This window comes from Vombatus ursinus, unplaced genomic scaffold, assembly GCF_900497805.2.
Source record: "Vombatus ursinus unplaced genomic scaffold, bare-nosed wombat genome assembly UNPS02014870.1, whole genome shotgun sequence".
NCBI lineage: Eukaryota > Metazoa > Chordata > Mammalia > Diprotodontia > Vombatidae > Vombatus > Vombatus ursinus.
In genome coordinates this window covers 3,745,128-3,767,208 of record NW_020954648.1, presented here as the reverse complement: position 1 = coordinate 3,767,208, position 22,081 = coordinate 3,745,128, and the positions used below count along the sequence as shown (strand labels likewise).

Here is a 22,081-nt window from a genome sequence, read left to right as displayed (position 1 = left end):
GTGTGTGTGTGTGTGTGTGTGTGTGTGTGTGTGTGTGTGTGTGTGTGATGGAGGGAGGAGGAGATATATTTGGAATGATAAGTCAGAGCCCAAATGAAGGGCCTGGAATGTCAGGCTGATGAGTTTGTGTTGAATTCTGTAGACAAGGGGTAGCCACAGAGGGATGCTGAACAACTGGACTGGAAATTGGGAGTTGAGCAGAGTAGTAATATACTTAGTGTTCCATAGGAGAGTAGAAATCATTCTAACCATATGACTCTCTCTCTCTCTCTCTCTCTCTCTCTCTCACATATACACACACACACAAACACACAATCTCTTTCACTAAATACTTCATAAGCAGGACCTGCCATTATTCTCATATTTAAACAGAGAAAGTGAAGAGCCAAGAAGTTAAGTTGTATCTCCCAGATCAATAATAACCAGCAAGATGGTGATGAAGAGATCTTAAGCCTTTGATACCCTCCAGTAGACCATGAAGTAATTATTCATTTGCAGGACATGAAGGGATATCCATTTTAGTCCATTTTTAACTCTAGGCCTATAGTTTCAAAATGCCAAAGATGAAAAACATTTCTCACTAAAGCGAAAGAAGGGACTTTGAAGTTTTCCCCTCATTTCCAATCAGTATGTTTTCGCCTTGGAGTTGGTGGTAGACCACTGGACAGAGCCATGGCAGCTATACAGAAAACAAACGGAAAGACGGGTTAATACTAATTTCTTTCACTTTTCATGCTAGTAGAAGTCAGAAACCCACCAATTTTTAAGCTTCATTTTTAATCCCTAAAGTTCTTGTTGTGATTCTTAAACCAAGATCACAGCAGGATAAAAACTGCTTTACACTTCTGAAGAAAGGTCAGGAAGATGCTCAAAAATTTATGTTAAATCAAAAGCTTTCCTCCTACCCTTCGGTGTAATCATTTGTGTTGGAGGGGAGAGACGAATGATTTAAGAGCTTGGTCATCAGAAATGACACTTTTCTCTCGAGGTCACATATATATATCTGACTCTGAGTTATTGAGAATTCCCCCCTTACAAGATGGATGGGTGATTGTTAAATAGATTTAGGCCTCAATTTTAAGAATTGCAACCACAGCTGGTATCATGTGTAGTTTGCACAATGGTGGTTCACAGTATATTAGTACTATGTATTATACATTGTGTACATATATATATATTATATATGTCTACACACACACACACACATACACACACACACAATATACCGTGTAATACAGATGTGGAGACATTTCCTAAGCAATGGTATGACCATGGAACACCAATATGCCTACAGATGAGGGAGAGCCCTTCCACTGAAGAAAGTGAAGCAGGAAATATTCCAGCATCCTTTATAGCCCTATGCAATGAACAGGCTTCCATCAAAAGGCTCCCACATAACCCTACACTGCTGTGGATAGAATTCAAGAGGGCTAAGGACAAACAGTTCTGAGATAAGTTCCAAAAAACCTGTGAGTTGAAAGGTAAAAGTTGTAACACCATATAAGGAGAATTTTCCAAAAATTTAAGCTGTGCAGATATGGAATGGCCTAACTTTTTAGGCAGGGAGTTTCCTATCATTAGAAGTATCCAGTCTGGGGTTGGAGGACAGCTGAGTAGGACTACCACAGAGATCACTTGGTTCTGGGCTGTTCAGTGTTTTAAGTAGTGTCTTGGAAGGCATGTTTGTCAAATGTGAAGATCACAAGTGTATAGTTAATATACCAGATGAAAGTTAGGATTCAAAGAAATTTCAACAGGTCAATATTGGGCCAAACCTAATAGAATAAATTAATGGACTAGAATGAAGAGTTGGACTTAATGAGATTTAATAGTTATAAATTCAATTCAATAAGCATCACCATGCCAGGATTTAAGTCCAACATCTGGGCTCAAATAATCAACCTAATAAGTACAAGAAAGGAGAGGTGTGATTAGACAATAGTTCCTTACGAAAAGACATCAAGGGGTTTTAGGGGACTCAAAACAAGTCAACAGTATGATCTATCAGCTAAAAAAGTGAATCTCACCCTAGCTTAGATTAAAGAAGGCATAGTGTCCTCCATCTCCAGAGACCCTGAGAGGAGTCAAATCACTCACCTTGGTTAGTCCATGCTGGGGCGGGGTGAGTTATCCTGATAGGTGAGTAAGTACAAACTCAGGTAGCCTGGTGCATTTGATAGCATCACTGGAAAAAGTATGAAAACTGACAGCCCTGTGGCCCCACTCATCATTGCTATGACTCCCCTCCTTGCTGTATTCTCTAACTATTTAAATGTGAGTTTCCTGAGGTTAGAGACTTTCAACACTTTGACATTTGCATTTCCAGTGTCTAATTAAGTACCTAATAAGATACTTAAGAAATGCTTCCCTTCCCCCATATATTTCATACATTCATACAGAGTGAGAGTACCTAGCCAGACAAGATCCAGATTGCTGCCTTCTGTTTTAAGCACCATGTTTAGGAAAGGGCAAGTATGACAAGGTAAGAAGAGGGTGAAGCAAAGGGAGAAAACTGGCTGATCATCAGGTGACGTGAGGATTGGTTGTAGGAACTGGAGATATTTGGCCTAGAGAAGGAAAGCTTTGTGGGGGGAAGGGAGGGGATGATAACTATCTTCAATTCCATGAAAGGCTATCATTTGAAAGAAGGATTAGATTTGTTTTGCTTGGCCCCAGAAGACAGAACCAGGAACAATGGGTAGAAAATGCAGAGAGGCATATTTTAGCTCAATACAAGGAAAAACTTCCTAATAATTGGGAACATCCATAAGAACTGCATCAGGAGATAGTGGGTTCACCCTTGTTGTTCTGAAGTCAAGGCTAAATAATCACTCACTGGTAGTTGTATGAAAGGGGGTTCCTGTGCAAGTGTGGGTTATACTAGATGACCTATGAGGTCCTTTTCAGCTCCTTTTGTTGTTGTTCAGCCATTTCAATCATGTTCAACTCTTTTCCACTTGGGGTCTTCTTGGCAGAGATACTGCAGTGGTTTACCATTTCCTTTTCCAGATCATTTTACAGATGAGAAAACCGAGGCAAGCAGGGTTAAGTGACTTGCCCAGAGTTACACAGCTAGTAAGTGTCTGAAGCTAGATTTGAACTCAGGTCTTCTTGATTCCAGGCCCAGTGCTTCTCTAGTAGACCACCTAGCTGCCCCTTTTTCAACTCTAGAATACTGTGATTCAATGACAGCAGCCTCATCTCCTAGACATGTGTCCACATCGCTAAATCCAGAGATTTCCTTCCCCCTTATTTGAGATTTCCAGCACTTAGAATGGTGTTTTGTATCCAGTTGGTATTTAATACTTGTTTAATTGAACTTAATTGATACTACATGACAGAAGGGGTTAAGGTGTTGACGTGCGGGAAGCTGGTGCTACATTATTTTTTTGCTGCTGTGACTGAATATGGTCAACTTGATAGAAAAAAAAAATTTTTAGGGCTTTTAAAAAACCCTCAATACTCAAATACTTAATATTCCCCTCTCTGTCCCCCCACCCCCACCCCTTCTGCTTGGACTCTTGAGGCAAAATACATGTAGTCAATTATTTATTCTTCTTTTAGATTAGGCACTTATAAAAACCTAGGAATAATCATATCAAAGGGTCATATAAACACATTTAAGAAACACAGAATCTTGACCATGAATAATTGCTTCAGGAAATGATTTACATTCATTACTAAATAAGAATTTTCAATATGGGCAAAAAAATCCAGCAACATCCAGTTTGCTTTTTTGGCCTCACAACACTTTGAGAATATTAAACAAATTTATTGATATGGTTTATCCAATTTGCATACCCATAAAAAGGAACTTGGAGAGAGGGCAGCTAAACAGCCAAATAACACAACAGCTTTTTTAGCTTTCAGAAACAAATTTGTGAGGTTAATAACTGGAATGGCCTTGGATTCAAGGTTAACACAGTCACATATGCAATATAATTATCTAACCCTGACAAAGTCACCCAAATGGGGAGGTCAACTCACAGCTCTTATGCACTCTCAGGATGGAATAATTAATTTAAAGGACAAGAAGAAGGTGGTTAGAAATGGCCCCTGACAATATTTTGAGTGATCTGATATACATACTCACTAGACCTGCTCAGGGATGTTATTTTAGTTGGCCGGCCTTGAAAGGTAGAAGTAGTGCTGCCTTTGCAATCCAAAACCCTGGGCTTGAACATTGGTTTTGCTATGCACCGATTGTTAGACCCTGGGTTCTACTATAGTAACTCTGCTATGTACTGACTGTCAGACCATGGACAGCCTCTGAGCCCCAGGTTACTCATCAATAAAATGAGATGGGGGTTGGGGGCAAGGTAGCCTAAATGATCTCCAAGGTCCTTTTCAGCTCTAAATCTACTTGGTGTCTGTCTTGTATTTACCTTTTTATGTATACATATTGTCTGCCCCTTTAGAATATAAGCTCCTTGAGGGCAGTGACTGCTTTGGCTATGTTTCTTTGTACCCTCAGTGCTCAGTACAGTGCTCAAGTACATAGTAAATGCTTGTTGATGGATCAGTCGTATGACTTACGTATGTTCAGATTACATCCCAGGTTGTAACAACTTTTAACATAGTTTTTTTTTTTTTAATATTCCAATCTAACTTCACTGCCTCATAACGGTGTGGGGATGGTCTGATTCTCAAAGGCCAGCTCAAGCAGGCGGGACGAAACTGGAAAGGCCCTGAATCTGGGCCTCATGATGAGCTGTATGTCTTTATCTGATGACCTATCTATGCAATGTCAAAGAAGCTCTTTACCAGGTTGGGCCCAGCACCTGTTAAGGAGAATATCCTAGCATTAAGAGGTTGCAGTTTAAGTCAGTAGGAGTGCCCAAACTGATAAAACGATAGATCCTTTAAGTCTTGAAGCGTTTAGGTGTTAAAGCAATGATGATCATAGTTGTATTAATACCCTCCAGATGATTTCCACACATAGTCCAGGATTTTCTTTTTCTTCTTTTAAACCTAGTGCTTCTCAATCAGTCTGGTTAATTATCTTGACACAATATTCACAAAGAGGGATACATGTGGATAGAGGCTTAAATGTTTTTTGATGATGATGGGAAAAACATGAACTGATACTGTTTGTATTATTCAACTTGTCTTCCTCTCAAGTCTTGAAAAATGATTACTTTCCCTTGCTGTGAAACAAGTCCAGTGTTAGCTCAACAACTATACATTTAACTTAGTGTCCTTCTGATCTACAACTCTGCCACCTTTGCCCTCCACATTGACTATATCCTAAGAAGAAATGAATCAGAATTAGAATCAAATGTGTTGTTAACAATACAGTATTAGTTTAAATGGGTACTCCATACAAGTTTATACTGTTTTTCAAGCTCCTGGGGACCCGAAAAGACAAAACTCATTTCTCCAATAATAAAGAAAAGGTGAACTATTTTTCTAGAAATAGAAAAACTAACAATTTTGTGGCCCAAAAGACTTGTATTTTAAAGCTATATTATTGCAATAAATTTTCTTAGGTATGGAGATAAAAGAACAAAGCAGCACTTAAAAGATCAAAGAATTAAGGAAAACTACTGTGAGATGCACATGTGATACCTAACACGTCAAAAAGTAGTTATCATTAAGATGAGGATAGTATCACAATTCAAAAAGAGATGAGAATCTCTTGCCTGGGAAACCAGAGAATGGCAGAAGACAGCACAGTAGAGTGGGAAACTTCCTACAGTAAGAGCTGGGGGGCTTTGGTTCTAGTCACGGCTTTGCTAGTTATTAGCCGGGGACTTGGGCAAAATACTGAAGATCTCTGATCCTCTTTCCTCACTTGTAAAACAAGGGGGTTAGATGAGATGACCTCTGAAGTCTCCTCTAGCTCTGACACTGGATGATTCCATGACAAAGCATTTCACATTCTTATATCTCCTGATACTATAAAACTAGGTATAACTGGGTGAGATCCAACAATTTCTTAAAAGAAGACAAAGGAGATTCCATTATGGTATGTAATCCTAGTCAATGCATAACCATAATTTAATACACTCCTTTTCTCTTAAGTTTTAGGAGAAACAAACCACCATCTTGTTAAGCCAAGAGGCCTATGAAAAATATCTTGAGTTCATTTACTTGAATTCTTACTTAGATCTACACTAATGAAGTCACATATCAATAAAGAAAATGAAATTTTAATCTCCAAACAAGCTCATCTTCTAGATAAAACAACTTCATTTCATTAAAAATAATCCAGTTTGCATCTGGGTTCATATTCATTCTGAGCCAGCTGAGTAATTGCCAGTATAGCCCTGAATTGGTTTAGATTCAATCCTGTTTGAGAGTAGGGACTTAACCAGATGAATTACTGGTATTCCACTAAAACAGAAAAAAATAAATATTCATATAGCACTCTGAAGTTTACAAAACCCTTTCCTAACAACAATTCTGTGAAGTGGGCAATGCAATGGTAGTTATCTTCATGAGATTCAGTTAGGTTAAAAAATTCGCCCAAAGAATAGTACTTTCATACTTTAAATGACATTATAAAATAGCAGTCATGAAAACCATCTGGCATTGATTAAGAAATAGAGTTAAATCAATTGAACAGACTAGACGAGGGAGACTCAGAAACAATAGAACTCAACAACCACTGGGTGTTGAAAAAAGTAGAAAACATAAATTACCTGGGAAAAAATTCCTTATGTGACAAAAACTGTTAAGAAACCTGGAAAGCCGCCTAGCAGAAATTACAGTTAGGCCAACACCTTACACTACGGTTCTACAAAACATTCTAAATGGATGTACACCCTTAGTATTAAAGATTATGCTATTAAAAAATTATCACAGACTTCTCACAATTATGGCTAGGAGATGTATTCTTAACTAAACAAGAGATAGAGGCAATTACAGAAGATAATAAAATACATAACTTTGATTACTTGAAAACTAAAAACTTCTGCATAGACAAAATGAGTGCATCTAGGATAAGTAGAGAAATGGTTGAATGGGAATAAAATCTTTGTATCAGATTTCTTTGAAATGGGTTTGGTATCCCAAATGTATAAATAACTAAATAAACAAATAAAGCCTCTCCTCACCAATCTTCCCGTTACTCTTGAGGGCAGTGCCACTTTCCTAGTTGCTCAGGCCCGCAATGTAGGAGTCATTCTGCATTCCTCACTATCACTCACCCCCACATCCAAGCTGTTGTGAAGGCCTGTTGATTTCACCTTTGCAATGTCTCTTTCATAAGCCCCCTTCTCTCTTCTGACACCGTCACCACTCTCATGCAATCTCCTCATCACCTTGCACCTGGACTACTGTAACAGCCTGCTGGTGGGTCTGCCTGCTTCGAGTCTCTCCCCACTCCAATCCATCCTCCATTCAGCCACCAAAGCAATCTTCCTAAAGCACACACCCGGCCATGTCATCCCTTCCCCCTGCTCAATATACTCCAGTGGCTCTCTATGGCCTCCAGGATCAAATACAAAATGCTCTGCCTGGCATTCAAAGACCTTTGTGGTCTAACCTCCTAACTTTCCATTCTTGCACCTTATTCCCTGCCACCTACTCTTTAATTCAGTGACATGGGCCTCCTGGCTGTTCTAGGAACAAGATACTCCACCTTTTAACTCTAGGTGTTTTTCCTAGATGGCCTCCTCCATGCCTGGAATGATTTCCCAAATCCCAATAAATCCCAAATGAAACTCCATCTTTTACAGGAAGCTTTTCCTAACCCTTCTTAATTCTAGTATCTTTCCTCTCCTAATTATTTGTTATTTATCCTGTATATAGGTCATTTGTACATATTTATTTACTTGTTGCCTCCCCCTTATGAGCTCCTTGAGGGCAGGGACCCTCTTTTGCCTCTTTTTGTATCCCCAGTGCTTAGCGCAGTGCCTTGCACACAGTAGAACCTTAATAAATGTTTACTAAGTGATTTGCCCAGTGTTATGCAGTCATGAGGCACCACAGACAGAACTTGAATTTGGGTTTTCTTCACTCCAAGGGCAGCCCTCTATCGACTACACCACACTGCCTGTTATGAGGTAGTTAGGGCATACATGTAAATGTGTAGTAGAAATGTATTCTTTATTTAACAGCTGATGAAATATTTCAGTGAATTTTCAAAATCAAAAAAAGTATCTAAGTTAGGACTCAAGCTTAGGGTTTTTGACTCAGTTCAAAACCTTTGTGTGATTTGTGTTTGAAAATCATCAGCAAAAATATGCTGATAGTTACCTGTAGGAGAGGCCGCTGCACTCCCAGTACTTTCATGGTATCTGCATTAGCCAGGATCTTTAAAGGGTCAGACGTCTTGGTGACTCCTTCAATCTCTTTGTTGATCTCTGTCAAGACCTGGCTGAGGAATATGTTTTTGATGTACATGGTGAGAAACTCTCGAAGAGGACACTGTTTGGCTGGACCAAGTCCCAAGGCATGCTCGATCTCTTGAATAAACCTAGAAGAATAGAGGAGAGAAATCATATGTAATAAACTCATTGAATAAAGGGGTCAGTTATAAAAATGCTTCATAATTCTTTCAAAGTGTCACCAGACTTAGGGCAATTCTATAGAGTAAATGGGAGAGATTCCCAAAATGTCAATTTTCTAGGTGGAATTCTTAAGAACAGAAGGCTACAGTGAGATTATCTTCCATTTATCTTGCTTGAACTGTTATTCTGCATATTGTCTCCCCCATTAGAATACGATGTCCTTGAGATTGAGGACAATTTCTTTTGCCTTTCGTTCTATCTCCATTGCACCTTGTGTGACACAAATTGAGCATTTAAAAAAGGCTTGTCGATTGAGAACTGACTACAACCATTACTATCACTGGACTTGTTTTTTTTTAATTTAGGAAACTCTAAAGGTGACCAGACAAACCTAACTACAAATTTCTGAGATAGTACAACCAAGATTGTCACAGTGGAAGTTACCCATGACAAGAAAATAGAAATGGCCAAACGAACAGAAATCTTTTTAAGGCCTCTCAACTTATATGGTTAATGCCATCAAGGATCCAGAAGAAGGCAGACGGTGACTAGTCCAACTGTAAGATAGCAAAAAACACTTAAGGGAAGCTTGAACAAGTTGGTGAAGAAAATGGAGAAGCAAGCTGGAGAGTTAAGAGGAAGAACAGTTTTTAAAGGTATCTATTGGCCAGTCATTGCTGGTCAGAGGACACTGGTGAGATTGTTGTTTTAGTTGAGTTTGCAATCCCCATTTCCCAGTACACCTAACCTCTCCAGTCTTAGCCAGCCTGCAAAGAAATCCCTGTTCTCTTTTGACTCACTTTTGAAAGCAAATTAGCTTTATGAATATGATGACAATGAACTCTACCAAAATTTCTTTTTCAAAAAGGGAAATGTGGTTATGGGGATCAAATATCAGAATTACAATTAATTGATTTACTCTTTTCAAAAGAATGGTTGGAAAAAGTGTCTTTTGAACAAACACTTTCTGAACATTAAGTGCTTCTGACATTTCCAAAGCTCGTAACATTTATTAGAGAGTTTTTTTTTTTTCCTTTACTGGTCACCATGCCCCTATACAGATTGATACAATGTTCTCAATTATCTCTGTATTTTTTTTCCCTTCCCAGTTCCTTGTTTGCCTTTGGTGTCTTTAGAATACAAAACTTCTTTGAGTAACACTGATGGAGTGCCTCCTGTCAACTTGAGCTGAGTGGTTTCTTTCAAACACAAATCAGCTTTTATTCCCTAAAGCTTATACTATCTTGACTTCATCAGTCTAAAATGACATATCCAGGTTGATGTTGTCATCTCTAACTTGAGGGGACCCATTTAACATAAGTTTCCAAATCTCTCAGAACTAGTAGGGACCTCAGTGTGTAAAGGAATAAAAAAAGAAAAATGAGAGAGAAAAAAGAAACAAACAAGAAAAACTCCACAAAAATAAGCTGCCTTACCAGCTCCTTCTTTACCCCAGTCAGTAACAGTAAGAAACTCTGTTAAACTGAAAAACTGCCCTTCTCTGAGCAGAAAAGACACAGATCAGAGGCAATGTTTGCTTACTGAGGAAGCAATCAATGTCTGGGCGGAACAGCATTTGTTGGTATTTCCTAATAAGACTGGAGGAAGAAGTAGATACAAGAAGAAACACTGATCCAGATTTTTTTTCCAACCTCTTTTAATGTCATTTGGCCACATTATAGAATCTCAGACTTGGAAGGGCCCTGAGAGCCCATCTAGTTCAACCCTTACTTGAAAAAGAGTTCAATCCTCAATACCACTGACAAATTCATTCTGTCTTTTCTTAAATTCTCCAATGAGGAGATTCTCTAGCTTGTTACTTCTGACTAAGAGGTTCAGAGGATCTCAGAACTGGGAAGTCCTTAGATCTTCTTTGAGGTACAGATTTCTTGATCATAGGAATTAGAAATAACCAGTATATTTTCTCTAATTTCTATGAGGGTTGTAGGCTTGTCATTTTCTAAAAACAAAAAAAACCCAAGTCCAAATGGTTCTCTAAATAAAATTAATCTAGATAAAAGCAACAAAGCAATTTAATATATAGACAAAAAAATCCAGCTAATTTTGGAAATATGAAACAGATGATCTAGTTCATTCCTTCTCAGGGCTTTTCAACTCTGTACAAGTACTTGTCAAATGCCTCCCCATGATCTTTGACTCAGATAATTCACCAAATTGGCTTATTTTTAAAAAATATATTTTAATTTATTTAAATATTTCCAAATAACATGTAAAACAGTTTTTTAACAATCATTTTAAAAAATTTTGAGTTCCAAATTCTTTCCTACTCTTGTACCACTGCCCCGTTCCTTGAGAAAGCATACTATCTGATAGCAGTTATACATGTGAAGTCATGCAAACATATATCCACAGTAGCTACATTGCAAAAGAAGGCACAGACAAAATAATAAAACAAGAAAAATAAAAAAGTAAAAAAGAAAACCAGTTTGCTTTAATCTGCATTCAGAATTCATCAGTTGTCTCTCTAGAGCTGGATACCACTTTTCATCATGAGGTCTTTGGAATTGTCTTGGTTCATTGTCTTGATCAGAGTAGCTAAGTCTTTCACAGTCAATCATCCTTATAATATTGCTGTTCAATGTTCCCTTGGTTCTTCTCACTCTATTTTACATCAGCTCAAGTAAGTCTTCCCAGGTTTTTCTGAAGTCTGTCTGTTCATCATGTCTTATAGCATAACAGTATTCCATCACAATCATATACCCCAACTTGTTCAGTCATTCCACAATTGATAGGCATCCCTTCCATGTCCAATTCTTAGCTACCACAAAAACTTCCTTTTCCCTTTTCTTTGATCTCTTTGGGATACAGACTTAGTAATGCTATTGCTCAATCAAACGGGATACAGTTTTATAGCCCTTTGGCCATGGTTCCAAATTGTTCTCCAGAACGGTTGAACTAGTTCACAACTCAACCAACAGTACATTAGAGTCTGAATTTTTCCACATTATCGCTAGCATTGGTCATTTTCCTTTTCCATCATGTTAGCCAATCTGATAGACGTGAGGCAGTATCTCAGAACTGTTTTAATTTACATTTTTCTAATCAGCAGTGATTTAGAGCAGTTTTTCATGTGACTATTGATTGCTTTGATTTCTTTTTCTGAGAACTGCCTATTCATATTCTTTGACCATTTATCAGCTGGGGAACAACTCTTATTTTTATGAATTTGAATCAGTTTCCTATATTGTTGAGAAATGAGGCCTTTATCAGAGAAACTTGTAACCCCCTCCTTTACTGTTTTACTTCTAATTTTGGCTACTCTAGTTTTATTTGTGCAAAAGCTTTTTAATTTCATGTAATCAAAATTATTTATTTTACTTCCTGTGATCCTCTCTATCTCTTACTTGGTCAAAACCTCTTCCCTTACCCCATAGATCTGATAGGTACATTTTTTCCATGATCCCCTGAGTTACTATGATATCACCTTTTATGTCTAAATCATTTATCCACTTTAAGCTTAACTTGGTATATATGATGAGAGATGCTGGTCTATGCCTATTTTCTGCCAAGCTGCTTTCCAGTTTTCCCAGTAATTTTTGTCAAATAGTGAGTTCTTACCCCAAAATCTTGGATCTTTGGGTTTATCAAACACTAGATTATTATGGTCATTTACTACTGAGTATTGTGTATCTAATCTAATCCATTGATCCACTACTCTATTTCTTAGCCAGCATAAGGTTGTTTTAATGATTACCATTTTGTAAGATAGTTTGAAATTTGGAACTGCTAGGCTGCCTCCTTTCACATTTTTTTTCATTGATTCCCTTGATATTCTTGACCTTTTGTTCTTCCAGATGAATTTTGTTATTTTTTTCTAACTCTATAAAAGTTTTTTTAGTAGCTTGATTGGCATGGCTCTGAATAAGTAAATTAAATTAGGTAGAATTGTCATTTTTCTATTGGCTTAGCTTACACATTAGCAATTAATATTTATCCAGTTGTTTAAATCTGACTTTATTTATGTGAAGTGTTTTGTAATTGTGTTCAAATAATCCCTGGGTTTGTCTTGGCAGGTAGACTCCCAAATATTTCATATCATCTGTAGTAATTCTAAATGGAATCTTCTCTTTCTATTTCTTATCAGGCACGTTTTGTTAGTAGTATATACAAATGCTAATGATTTATGTGGGTTTAATATCCTTCAACTTTACAGAATTTATTAATTATTTCAACTAGTTTTTTAGTTAATTCTCTAGGGTTCTCTAGGTATACCACCACATCATGCAAAGAGTGATAGTTTTGCTTCCTCATTGCCTATTTTTTAATTGTTCCTTAAATGTTTGGTGGAATTCACTTGTCAATCCATCTGGTCCTGGAGATTTTTTCTTAGAAAACTCATTTATAGCTTGTTCAATTTCTTTTTTTAAGATAGAGTTATTTCCCCTTCTCTTAATCTGGGAAGTTTATATATTTGTAAATATCCACTTAAATTGTCAGTTTTCCTGGCATATAATTGGGCAAAATAGCTCCTAATAATTGCTTTAATTTTATCTTTATTGGTGGTGTATTCATCCTTTTATTTTTTGACACTAGTAATCTGGTTTTCTTCTTTCTTTTTTTTAAATGAAATTAACCAATAATGTATTTATTTTATTGTTTTTTCCTATTAAACCAGTTCCTAGTTTTATTTATCAGTTCAATGTTTTTTTTTTTTAATTTCAATGTTATTAATCTCTCCTTTGACTTTGGACTTGCATCTTGGTGTTTATCTGGGGATTTTTAATTTGTTCTTTTCTATTTTTTTTAACTTTCATGCCCAATTTATTAATCAGTTCTTTCTCTACTTTACTGATGCAAATAACTAGAGATATAAATTTTCCCCTATGCAATGCTTTGGCTGTATCTCACAAGTTTTGATATGGTGTCTCATTGTTGTCTTTATCTTTAATAAAATTGATTGTTTATATAATTTGTTCTTTGACCTACTTGCTCTTTAGGGTTAGATTACTTATTTTCCAATTAGTTTTTAATCTATGCCTCCATGACCCTTTATTAAATGTCATTTTTATTACATTATAGTCTTAAAAAGATGCATTTGATATTTCTGCTTTTCTGCATTCAATTGTGAGGTTTTAATGCCCTAATACATGGTCAATTTTTTTCAAGGTGCCATGTACAGCTGAGAAAAAGGCATATTCCTTTCTATTCCCATTCAATTTTCTCCAGAGGTCTGCCATATCTTACTTTTATAAGATTCTATTCATCTCCTTGACCTTTTTCTTACTTATTTATGATTATATTTATCGAACTCTGAGAGGGAAATTGAGATCCACCACTACTAGAGTTTTATTTCCTCCTGTAATTCATTTAACTTTTCCTTTAAGAATCTGGATGTTGTGCCATTTGGTAGACATATGTTTAGCATCGGTATTACTTCACTGTCTATGGTATCTTGTAGCAAGATATACTGTCCCTGATTATCTCTTTTAATTAGATCTATTTTTGCTTTTACTTTGAGATTGTGATTGTTAGTTACTCCTGCTTTTTAAACTTTAGCCAAAGTGTTAACAGATTCTGCTCTAGCACTTCATTTTAACTTTTTGTGTGTCTCCTTGTTTCAAGTGTGTTTCTTGTAAACAACATATTGTTGGATTCTGGTTTCTAATCCATCTGTTACCTACTTGTGTTTTATGGGTGAGTCCACCCTATTCGCATTCACAATAATTATAATTATTATCTGCATTTCCCTCCATCTCATTTTCTTTTATTATCCTTCATTCTCTCTTTCTGTCCTGTCCCTCCTCTAAACTATGTTTTGCTTCTGACCACCGTCTTCCTTTACCCACCCTCCCCTTTCTTAGCCCCTCCTTTTGATTATCCCCTTCCCCTCCTACTTCCCGTTTGGCTAAGACAGACTTCTATACCCAATTGAGTGTGTATGAATTATTCTCTCTTTGGACCAATTCTGATGAAAGTGATATGCAAGTGTTGCCTGCCTCCCCTCACTATTCTCCCCTCCACTGTAAAAGCACTTCCTTGCATGCCTATTTTAAGTGAGATAATTTTCTCCATCCTTCCTCTCCCTTTCCTCTTCATCCAGGGCCCCTTTCTACTTCATCTCTCTTTCTCACCTATCAATTTTTTTTACATAATTCCAAACTAATTAACTTACTACTGTTCTCTGTCTCTGTAGAATCTTAACATCCCTAATAATGATAAAATTCTTAGAAGTTACACATATCATCTTCTCATACAGATATGCAAACAGTTTCACCTTGAGTCCCTTATGATTTCTCTTTCATGGTTATCTTTTTACGCTTCTCTTTAGTCCTGTATTTGAAAGTCAAATTTTCTATTCAGCTTTGGTCTTTTCATCAGGAATGTTAGAAAGTTCTCTATTTCATTAAATGTCTATTTTTTTCCCCTGAAAGATTATACCCCATTTTGCTGAGTAGATTATTTTTGGTTGTAATTCTAGCTCTTTTGCCTTCCAGAATATCATATTCTAAGCCCTCCACTCCTTTAAGATGGTAGTTGCTAACTGTGATCCTGACTGTGGCTCCTCAGTATTTGAACAGTTTCTTCTTGGCTGCTTGCAATATTTTCTTTTTGACATCAGAGCTCTAGAATTTGGCTATAATATTCCTGGGAGAATACTATTTTGGGTTCTCTTTCAAATGGTGATCAGTGAATTCTTTCAATTTTTATTTTAGCCTCTGGATCTAGAATATCAGGGCAGTTTTCTTCGACAATTTCTTGAAACACAATGTCTAGCTTTTCTTTGATCATGGCTTTTAGGTACTCCAATAATTCTTAAGTTATCTGTCTTTGATTTATTTTCCAGGTTAGTTGTTTTTTCCAATGAGATACTTCACATTTTCTCCTATTTTTTTCCATTCTTTTGACTTTGTTTTATTGTTTCTCGATGTCTCATGAAATCATTAGCTTCCATTTGCTCAATTCTAATTTTTAAGGAATTATTTTCTTCAGTGACCTTTTGTAACACTTTTCCCATTTGGATATTCTGCTTTTTATGGAGTTATTTTCATCAGTGAAATTTTGTACCTGTTTTCCCATTTGACCAACTCTGTTTTTTAAGTGTTTTTTTTTTTTTAGTATTTCTGTGCCTCTTACCAAGCTGTTGTCTTTTCATAATTTTCTTCCTTTGCTTTCATTTCTTTATGTTATTTTTCATCTACCACTCTTTATTTGATTTTAAAAATCATTTTTTGCTCTTCTAGAAATTCTTGTTTGGGCTTGTGTCCAATTCACATTTTTCTTTGAAGCTTTGCTTGTAGCTATTTTGGCCTCACTGTCTTTTTCTGAGTTTGTGTCTTGATATTCCCTGTTATCATATTAACTTTTTATGGTCAGCTTCTTTTGTTGTTGTTGTTGTTTGCTCTTTTTTCTATCTTAATTTTTATTTTGAATTTTATGTTAAACATGGGCTCTGTTCCTGGGGCAAGGGGGGAGTGGCTGTAGGAGGGGCACTGTCTCAAGCTTCAGGCTTTTTCATACTGTTATTTTCAGAGCTAGTTCTGGGGGTGTGGAATTTTTTGGTGCTTCCAATATGGTGTGATCTGGAGAAAGATGTGATCACTACTCTCCTGGTATGCACTCTGGTCTTCACCCAGGAAAGGCCCCTCTTCCCTTGGGACTGCAACTGATACTGTTCCTCAGAGTCCCTGATCCCTCATGACCCAAAGTGATATTGCCCCACAGGGCTTCCACTCTTTCTTTACCAAAAGTGCTCCTCTTTGCTTCATTTACCTCATCTATAAAATATGAGGTTTGGACTATACTATCTCTAGAGTTCCTTTTAGCTTTAAATCTTGTGTTCCAACTAAATGGTGATTTTCTAAGGCTATTTTCTTGGGTCTCCAGGCTTTGAGGTAGGAGTATTAACAGTGACTGGGAGGTAGGGCCTAGGCTAATAGTGCTAGACCAGTGTACATGTATGGGGGGAGGGAAGGAGTGAGAATGGAGGTGAGGAAGGGGCTGACAGTGTATCTGCATGGTCCAAATTTCTTATGAGGTCCTGAAATGAGTTGCCCTTATGGAGGAAATCATACAAAAGGTTTTCAACTATGGCGCTCATTCTCTGCTAGAAATGGCCATTGGGAAGTGTCCTATGGGAAAGCAGGCATGATAACTGATTTCTGGCACCTCAATGGAATTAGTCATCTTTATAGGTCAACTGATCACTTATAATCAACAGGCTGTACAGACCTGGGTTATAAGTTTAAACGTGAGGGTTCAACATAACCTCATCATTGAGGCTAACCAATACTGATTTACTCTTACTAGAAGAAGGGGTCAGACAGCTAGTGGGTACTGGTGAAACAGTATGTGAAAGAATGTACAATATAATCAGACAGCTAATGAAGGGAGATTAATTCTTTCTTTGAAGATTCAAAAAAAGACCTAAGTCTCAAACTTCAAGTTTCTTCCTTTCTAAAAGAGTGGCATGAGTTAAGTGACTATAAATATTTTTACTTCCTTGTTTACATTAGGATTTCTTTGTGCCTTATTCTGACTAGGGAATTCTGAAGATCAAGAAAGATAAATGTACCTGTGTGGTTCTTCATTAGGACTGACAATAATAATCTATTTTGGGAATATTATTATGTGTGAATCTGTACCTTTAAAAATTTCAAAAACTATTATATTTGCATACATATTCCTTAAATATATTAATATCTTAAACACATCTTGTTCCCATAATAGATTATTGTCAATCCTAAACTCTAAACATATGAGCCTAGACTGCTTTATACATTTTTCTAGCTGACAACAGGACTGAGCTCAGAAAGAATTCAATAAATTTTTATTGAATGAATGGATGAGATTGAGGAGAAATTAGAAATCAGCAAAAATTCTTGTGTTCCAAGAAGGTTCCTAAATAGCTCAATGAAAGTGAGAAAACAGATGATAAATAAATTTCTAAGAATATCTTTACTGAGAAACAGTACAACATAGTGGACAGAAGCTGGCCTTAAAGTCAGAAAGACCTTATTTTAATTCTTGCATCTGACACCATAGAGAAGGGACTTAATCTGTGAATGCCCCAGGAATTCTTCAAGTAAGTTATGGAAAAGTTGTTGATCTGCTAATCTGTATTAGTGGGATTTCCACATTGAGGGAATCACAAGTCTTAAAAAAAACTCTAGATTATCATACGAGGATTACATGAAATAATAATTGTAGACAAGTTTAGCATAGTGTCTGGCACATGTTAAATGTTATATAAGTGTTAGCTACTATTATTATTATTATCATCATTATCATTAGTCCTAATTCAGTTCAGTGAAAACTTACTGAATGTCAATTGTGGGCACAGTCTTATGCGAGGTACTGTGGTGAGGAAGGATATTCTACAGAGACTAATAAGGCATGGTCACTTTAGTCAAGAAGTTCACAACCTAGCTAAGGAGATAAGGCACATACTCAAAAACCTTATCCTAAACAAGATTAGAGGGAATTAGAAAAATCAGAAAAATAAATAATTAAACTAAAGGACTACTTTCTTTGTACCTTAATATTAAAATTTGTTTTAATTTCCTAAAGATTATATTGCTTCCTATATTTGAGTATATGGGTCAGAAATGTCTTAATCACCAAATAGGGGATTTAAAAAACCTTTACATGTATTATTTTGGTTTGTGACTCAAGATGCAAGATGAGCCCTTTTTTTGGACATGGACAACACGGGAATTTGTTTTGCTTGATTATATAGATTTGTCAACGGGGTTTTTCTTTTCTTTTCTTTTTTTCCTCAACAGGAAGAAGAGAGAGAGAGAGAGAAAATACGTGCTTGTAAATTGAAAAAAGTTAAAAATAAAATAAAAGAGAATAAGCACATTAATATGTACCTCTGTCTCTGAATGTGAACATTCTCATTCTCATTCTCTCTCTCTCTCTATCCACTCCCCAATAATTTCCACTACTTCTATTTTGATTTGATTGCCATCCCTTTTCAGAGAGTGCCACTGGGGAAATTCTAAACTAATTAAAATTTCACTCAAGCTGCATGGGCTTCTGATTTGCAAAGTCCCTTGCTTAGCTGAGGCTCATCATCACAAATTCCATTTCACTGTAAAGCTCCATTTCTCCCATTCCATCTCACCCAAGTATAGCAGCATTGACTAGTTAGAAATATCCTTGAGCAGAGTGGGTTGACACTGTATTATGGGATTTGTAGGAAAGGAACAGTTTTTATTCCTCTGAAGAAAACTGCTAATATCAAATAACTATTTCTTTGCCCAGACCCTAACTTAAAATTCTGTGGTCAACTATTCAAGCTAGCAATATACACATATAGTCTTTACTCACAATAGAGGTAAACAGGAAAACATGGACATGTTTATGAATAAGCCAGACTACATTAGAATAACCTACACTCTCTCTGAAGGCCCCATACCACATTTCAGGAGCTCTTTTCACATTGATACAATGGCATAAATTGATGGAAAGGGAAAAACAAAGTTGTATGGAAAATGTCTTAACAAGAAGATCCATTAGGCAGTGGAAAAGAATCCCAGTGGAGGTGGTCAAGGTACCACTGTTGCAGAGAGTCAAGACTAGATTAGAGAATACATTAGTGAAAATGATATATTGAAGGGTACTACAAAATACAGGGAGGTCACAATAGGTGACCCAGACATTTCTCCAGGCTCTAAAACCTAGAAGCAAAAAAAACAAAATACAGTTGTACAGTAACAGAGAAAATAAAGAAATATTCCAAACAGAATACTGTTTTTTAACTATATTCTCTTCTAGGTTACAGTATCACAACTTACATAAAATGAAAATATAGAACAAAGTAAGGAAAATATAAAAACTAAGCAGTATTTTTTGAAATAAGATACCTACAAGAAGAAATTAACAATACAACTAAGTAAGGGCTACTGCTCCAAAAACCAAAATTCTGACTTGAGTGCCCTGAAATTTTCAACCTCAATTTTACAGATTGGCTTTATGGCAAAATAGAAAAGGGAAAATGACACAGGTAAGTTATATGTAGAGAATATTTGAAAAAAGTTTATTTAGAACCACAGGATTATAGGATTTGATAGGAAGCAGCCCGACTTCCTTATTTGGGAGAGGAGAAAAGTTCAGAGAGGTCAAATGTCACAGAGATAATAAATAGTGGAACCAAGATTTGAACCCAGATGCCCTGATTTTTCTCTTGTTTTGTTTTTTAAGTGAGGCAATTGCGGTTAAGTGATTTGCCCAGAGTCACACTGCTAGGAAGTATTATGTGTCTGAGGCCGAATTTGAACTCAGGTCCTCCTGACTCCAGGGCCGGTGCTCTATCAACGGCACCACCTAGCTGCCCCTCCCTGATTTTTTTCAACCCAATAATAATAAAAGGTTAAAACAACACCTTGTACTTAAACTCTACTCTGGATTTCTCATCTGTAAAATGAAGAGAGCGGGCAACTAGGTGGCCCAGTGGATACAATACTGGAACTGGAGTTAGGAAGACTCATCTTCCTGAGTTCAAATCTGGCCTCAGACAGTTATTAGCTGTGTGACCAAGGGCAAGTCACTTAATATTGTTTGCCTCAGTTTCCTCATCTGCAAAACGAGCTTGAGAAGGAAATGGCAAAGCACTCCAGTATCTTTGCCAAGAACCCCAAATGGGGTCACAAAGATTCAGACATGACTGAAATGACTGATTATGCCCATACTTCTACCCCTACTCCTATCCCCACACAAAATGAAGGGACTGGCTTCGATAATCCTGATAGTCTTTTCCAGACCCCAAAGCCCTGTGATCCTATGACTGAAAATTCAACATTTTAGGCCATATGCAAGATTTTCCTAAAACTTATAAAACAGTGAAAAGAGAAGCCAACAGTAAGAAATAATATGAAGACCCAAATTTCAATAATATATAAATGATGTTCCTACAGTTCATTTAAATCAATCAACAACCTTTTAAAGCTAAAAGATGTGCACTTTACTCAATACATTGCACTCAAAATCCATAGTACATTTGATTTGAATCAAGTACTCTTTACATACTGAATAGAAACTCCTACACCCAGAATTCAGCCAGGTCTTTCCCAATGAGCTGTGGCAGATCTTCTGTAGCCCTTTCGCATTTCTTTGAAATAAAACCTCAGCAAAACCATATCAAAGACCCTCAAATGCACAATCTATATTGGAAAAGATGGAAGGACAAATTTAGTTCTTTGGAGATCTCAATCTTAGAGGTTCCCATACCTTCAAATGGAATATTTTAGATGCACAACACACTGGTAAACAAGTCTGACAAAGGAATAGAAACCTCAGAAGAATTGATTGGCTATGTATTCAATTTACTTGGATTATCTGACTAGGAAAGGATCATTTAGAAATGATTTACAAGGAGTTCATTCAGAAACAGCAGCAACAGCCATATTTAAGAACATAAATCAGTGGAACATGAAAACCAAAGAAAAATCCATAAAGGTTAATGCACTTTGGGGCATATTCACCACTTAATTCATGGGAGCAAGTCATGGGCATGTCATGAAGAGATTCTTCCTCTAACTCTCCATAATTGCATATATTTAGAGCAACTATTATCTGCTCCTCATATACTTAAAATTTTCTCTGGATAAAAGTGCAAAGTAAGCTTAACATCACTGGAACACAATCATGGACCACATGATCTCTAAGGTCCATTTCAATTCTAAAATTCTATGACTCTCTGCCCATAGCTTATATCCTTAAGGATATAAGGAGGAAATTTGTTTTCCTAATGAAATAAAATGGTATTCAGGTGCTCACATTTATAGCTTCATGAAATTCATGCCTAGGACCAGAAGAGAAAAAGGGTGAAATCTTTAAGCAAGAAGATGGAAAAAAAGAACATTATCTGTGAAATTTAGAACCTGCACACTTATAAACAAATTTAACTTATTTTAATCTTTCTATGAATATACTGCAGGTGATGTGTGACTACACTTAAGTGTTCCCACTAGACAGAAAAGCACTTTAGATTAAATGAAGTCACCCTCTTTAAAGAAAAAAAATGACAATCATTTGAACTTTTTTAAAGCAAATCATTACAGAAATTTAAGTGATTCAAACTCTAAACTTTAACACTAAGCAAACTACTTTTCCTAAAATGTTAAAAAAATTTTAAAGGGCTATTGGCACAAACCCCAGAAAACAAATATAAAATAATTCTTTTCCAAAGACCTAGAATTCTTGCATTTATCTTTTAAATTTCCCTTATTAATGCAAAATGGATTCTCTATTCTCTCCCTCCCACTACAATCAACACTTAAACTTGGGTTACTTTAGTCTCCCTTTTAAAAAAGGCAACAAAGGGACATTCATTCATTCATTCAACATCTGTATTCTAAGCATCTACTATGTGCAAAGCAACATTGTGTTATGCACTGGGGACATAAGTTTAGGTAAGATACGGTCATAGCTATCCTGGAGCATATGTGAGAGCTTATAAACTAGTAGGGGGAATAAGACACAAAGAAAGCTAACAGCAATACAAAATATGTCATGATAAACACATTAGTATGTAGGCTCCCAAAAATTACCTTTTGGAACTCTAGATAGCAGAAGAGTTCAAGGCCAAACAAGGGACAGCAAGGATCACAGATGATAAATTGGACAATTTTGATTACATAAAATTGAAAAGGTTTTGTACA

At 36.4% G+C, this 22,081-nt stretch overlaps 1 protein-coding gene across 1 annotated transcript in view; it reads right to left on the bottom strand.

Moving 5' to 3' along the window:
- EXOC4 (exocyst complex component 4) overlaps positions 1–22,081 on the bottom strand; it is an 879,542-nt gene that overhangs the window by 242,509 nt on the left and 614,952 nt on the right. Inside the window, exon 11 of the mRNA XM_027842359.1 lies at positions 8,203–8,422. Within this exon, the coding sequence (XP_027698160.1) occupies positions 8,203–8,422 (220 nt within the window). The remainder of the gene's footprint in view (positions 1–8,202; positions 8,423–22,081) is intronic.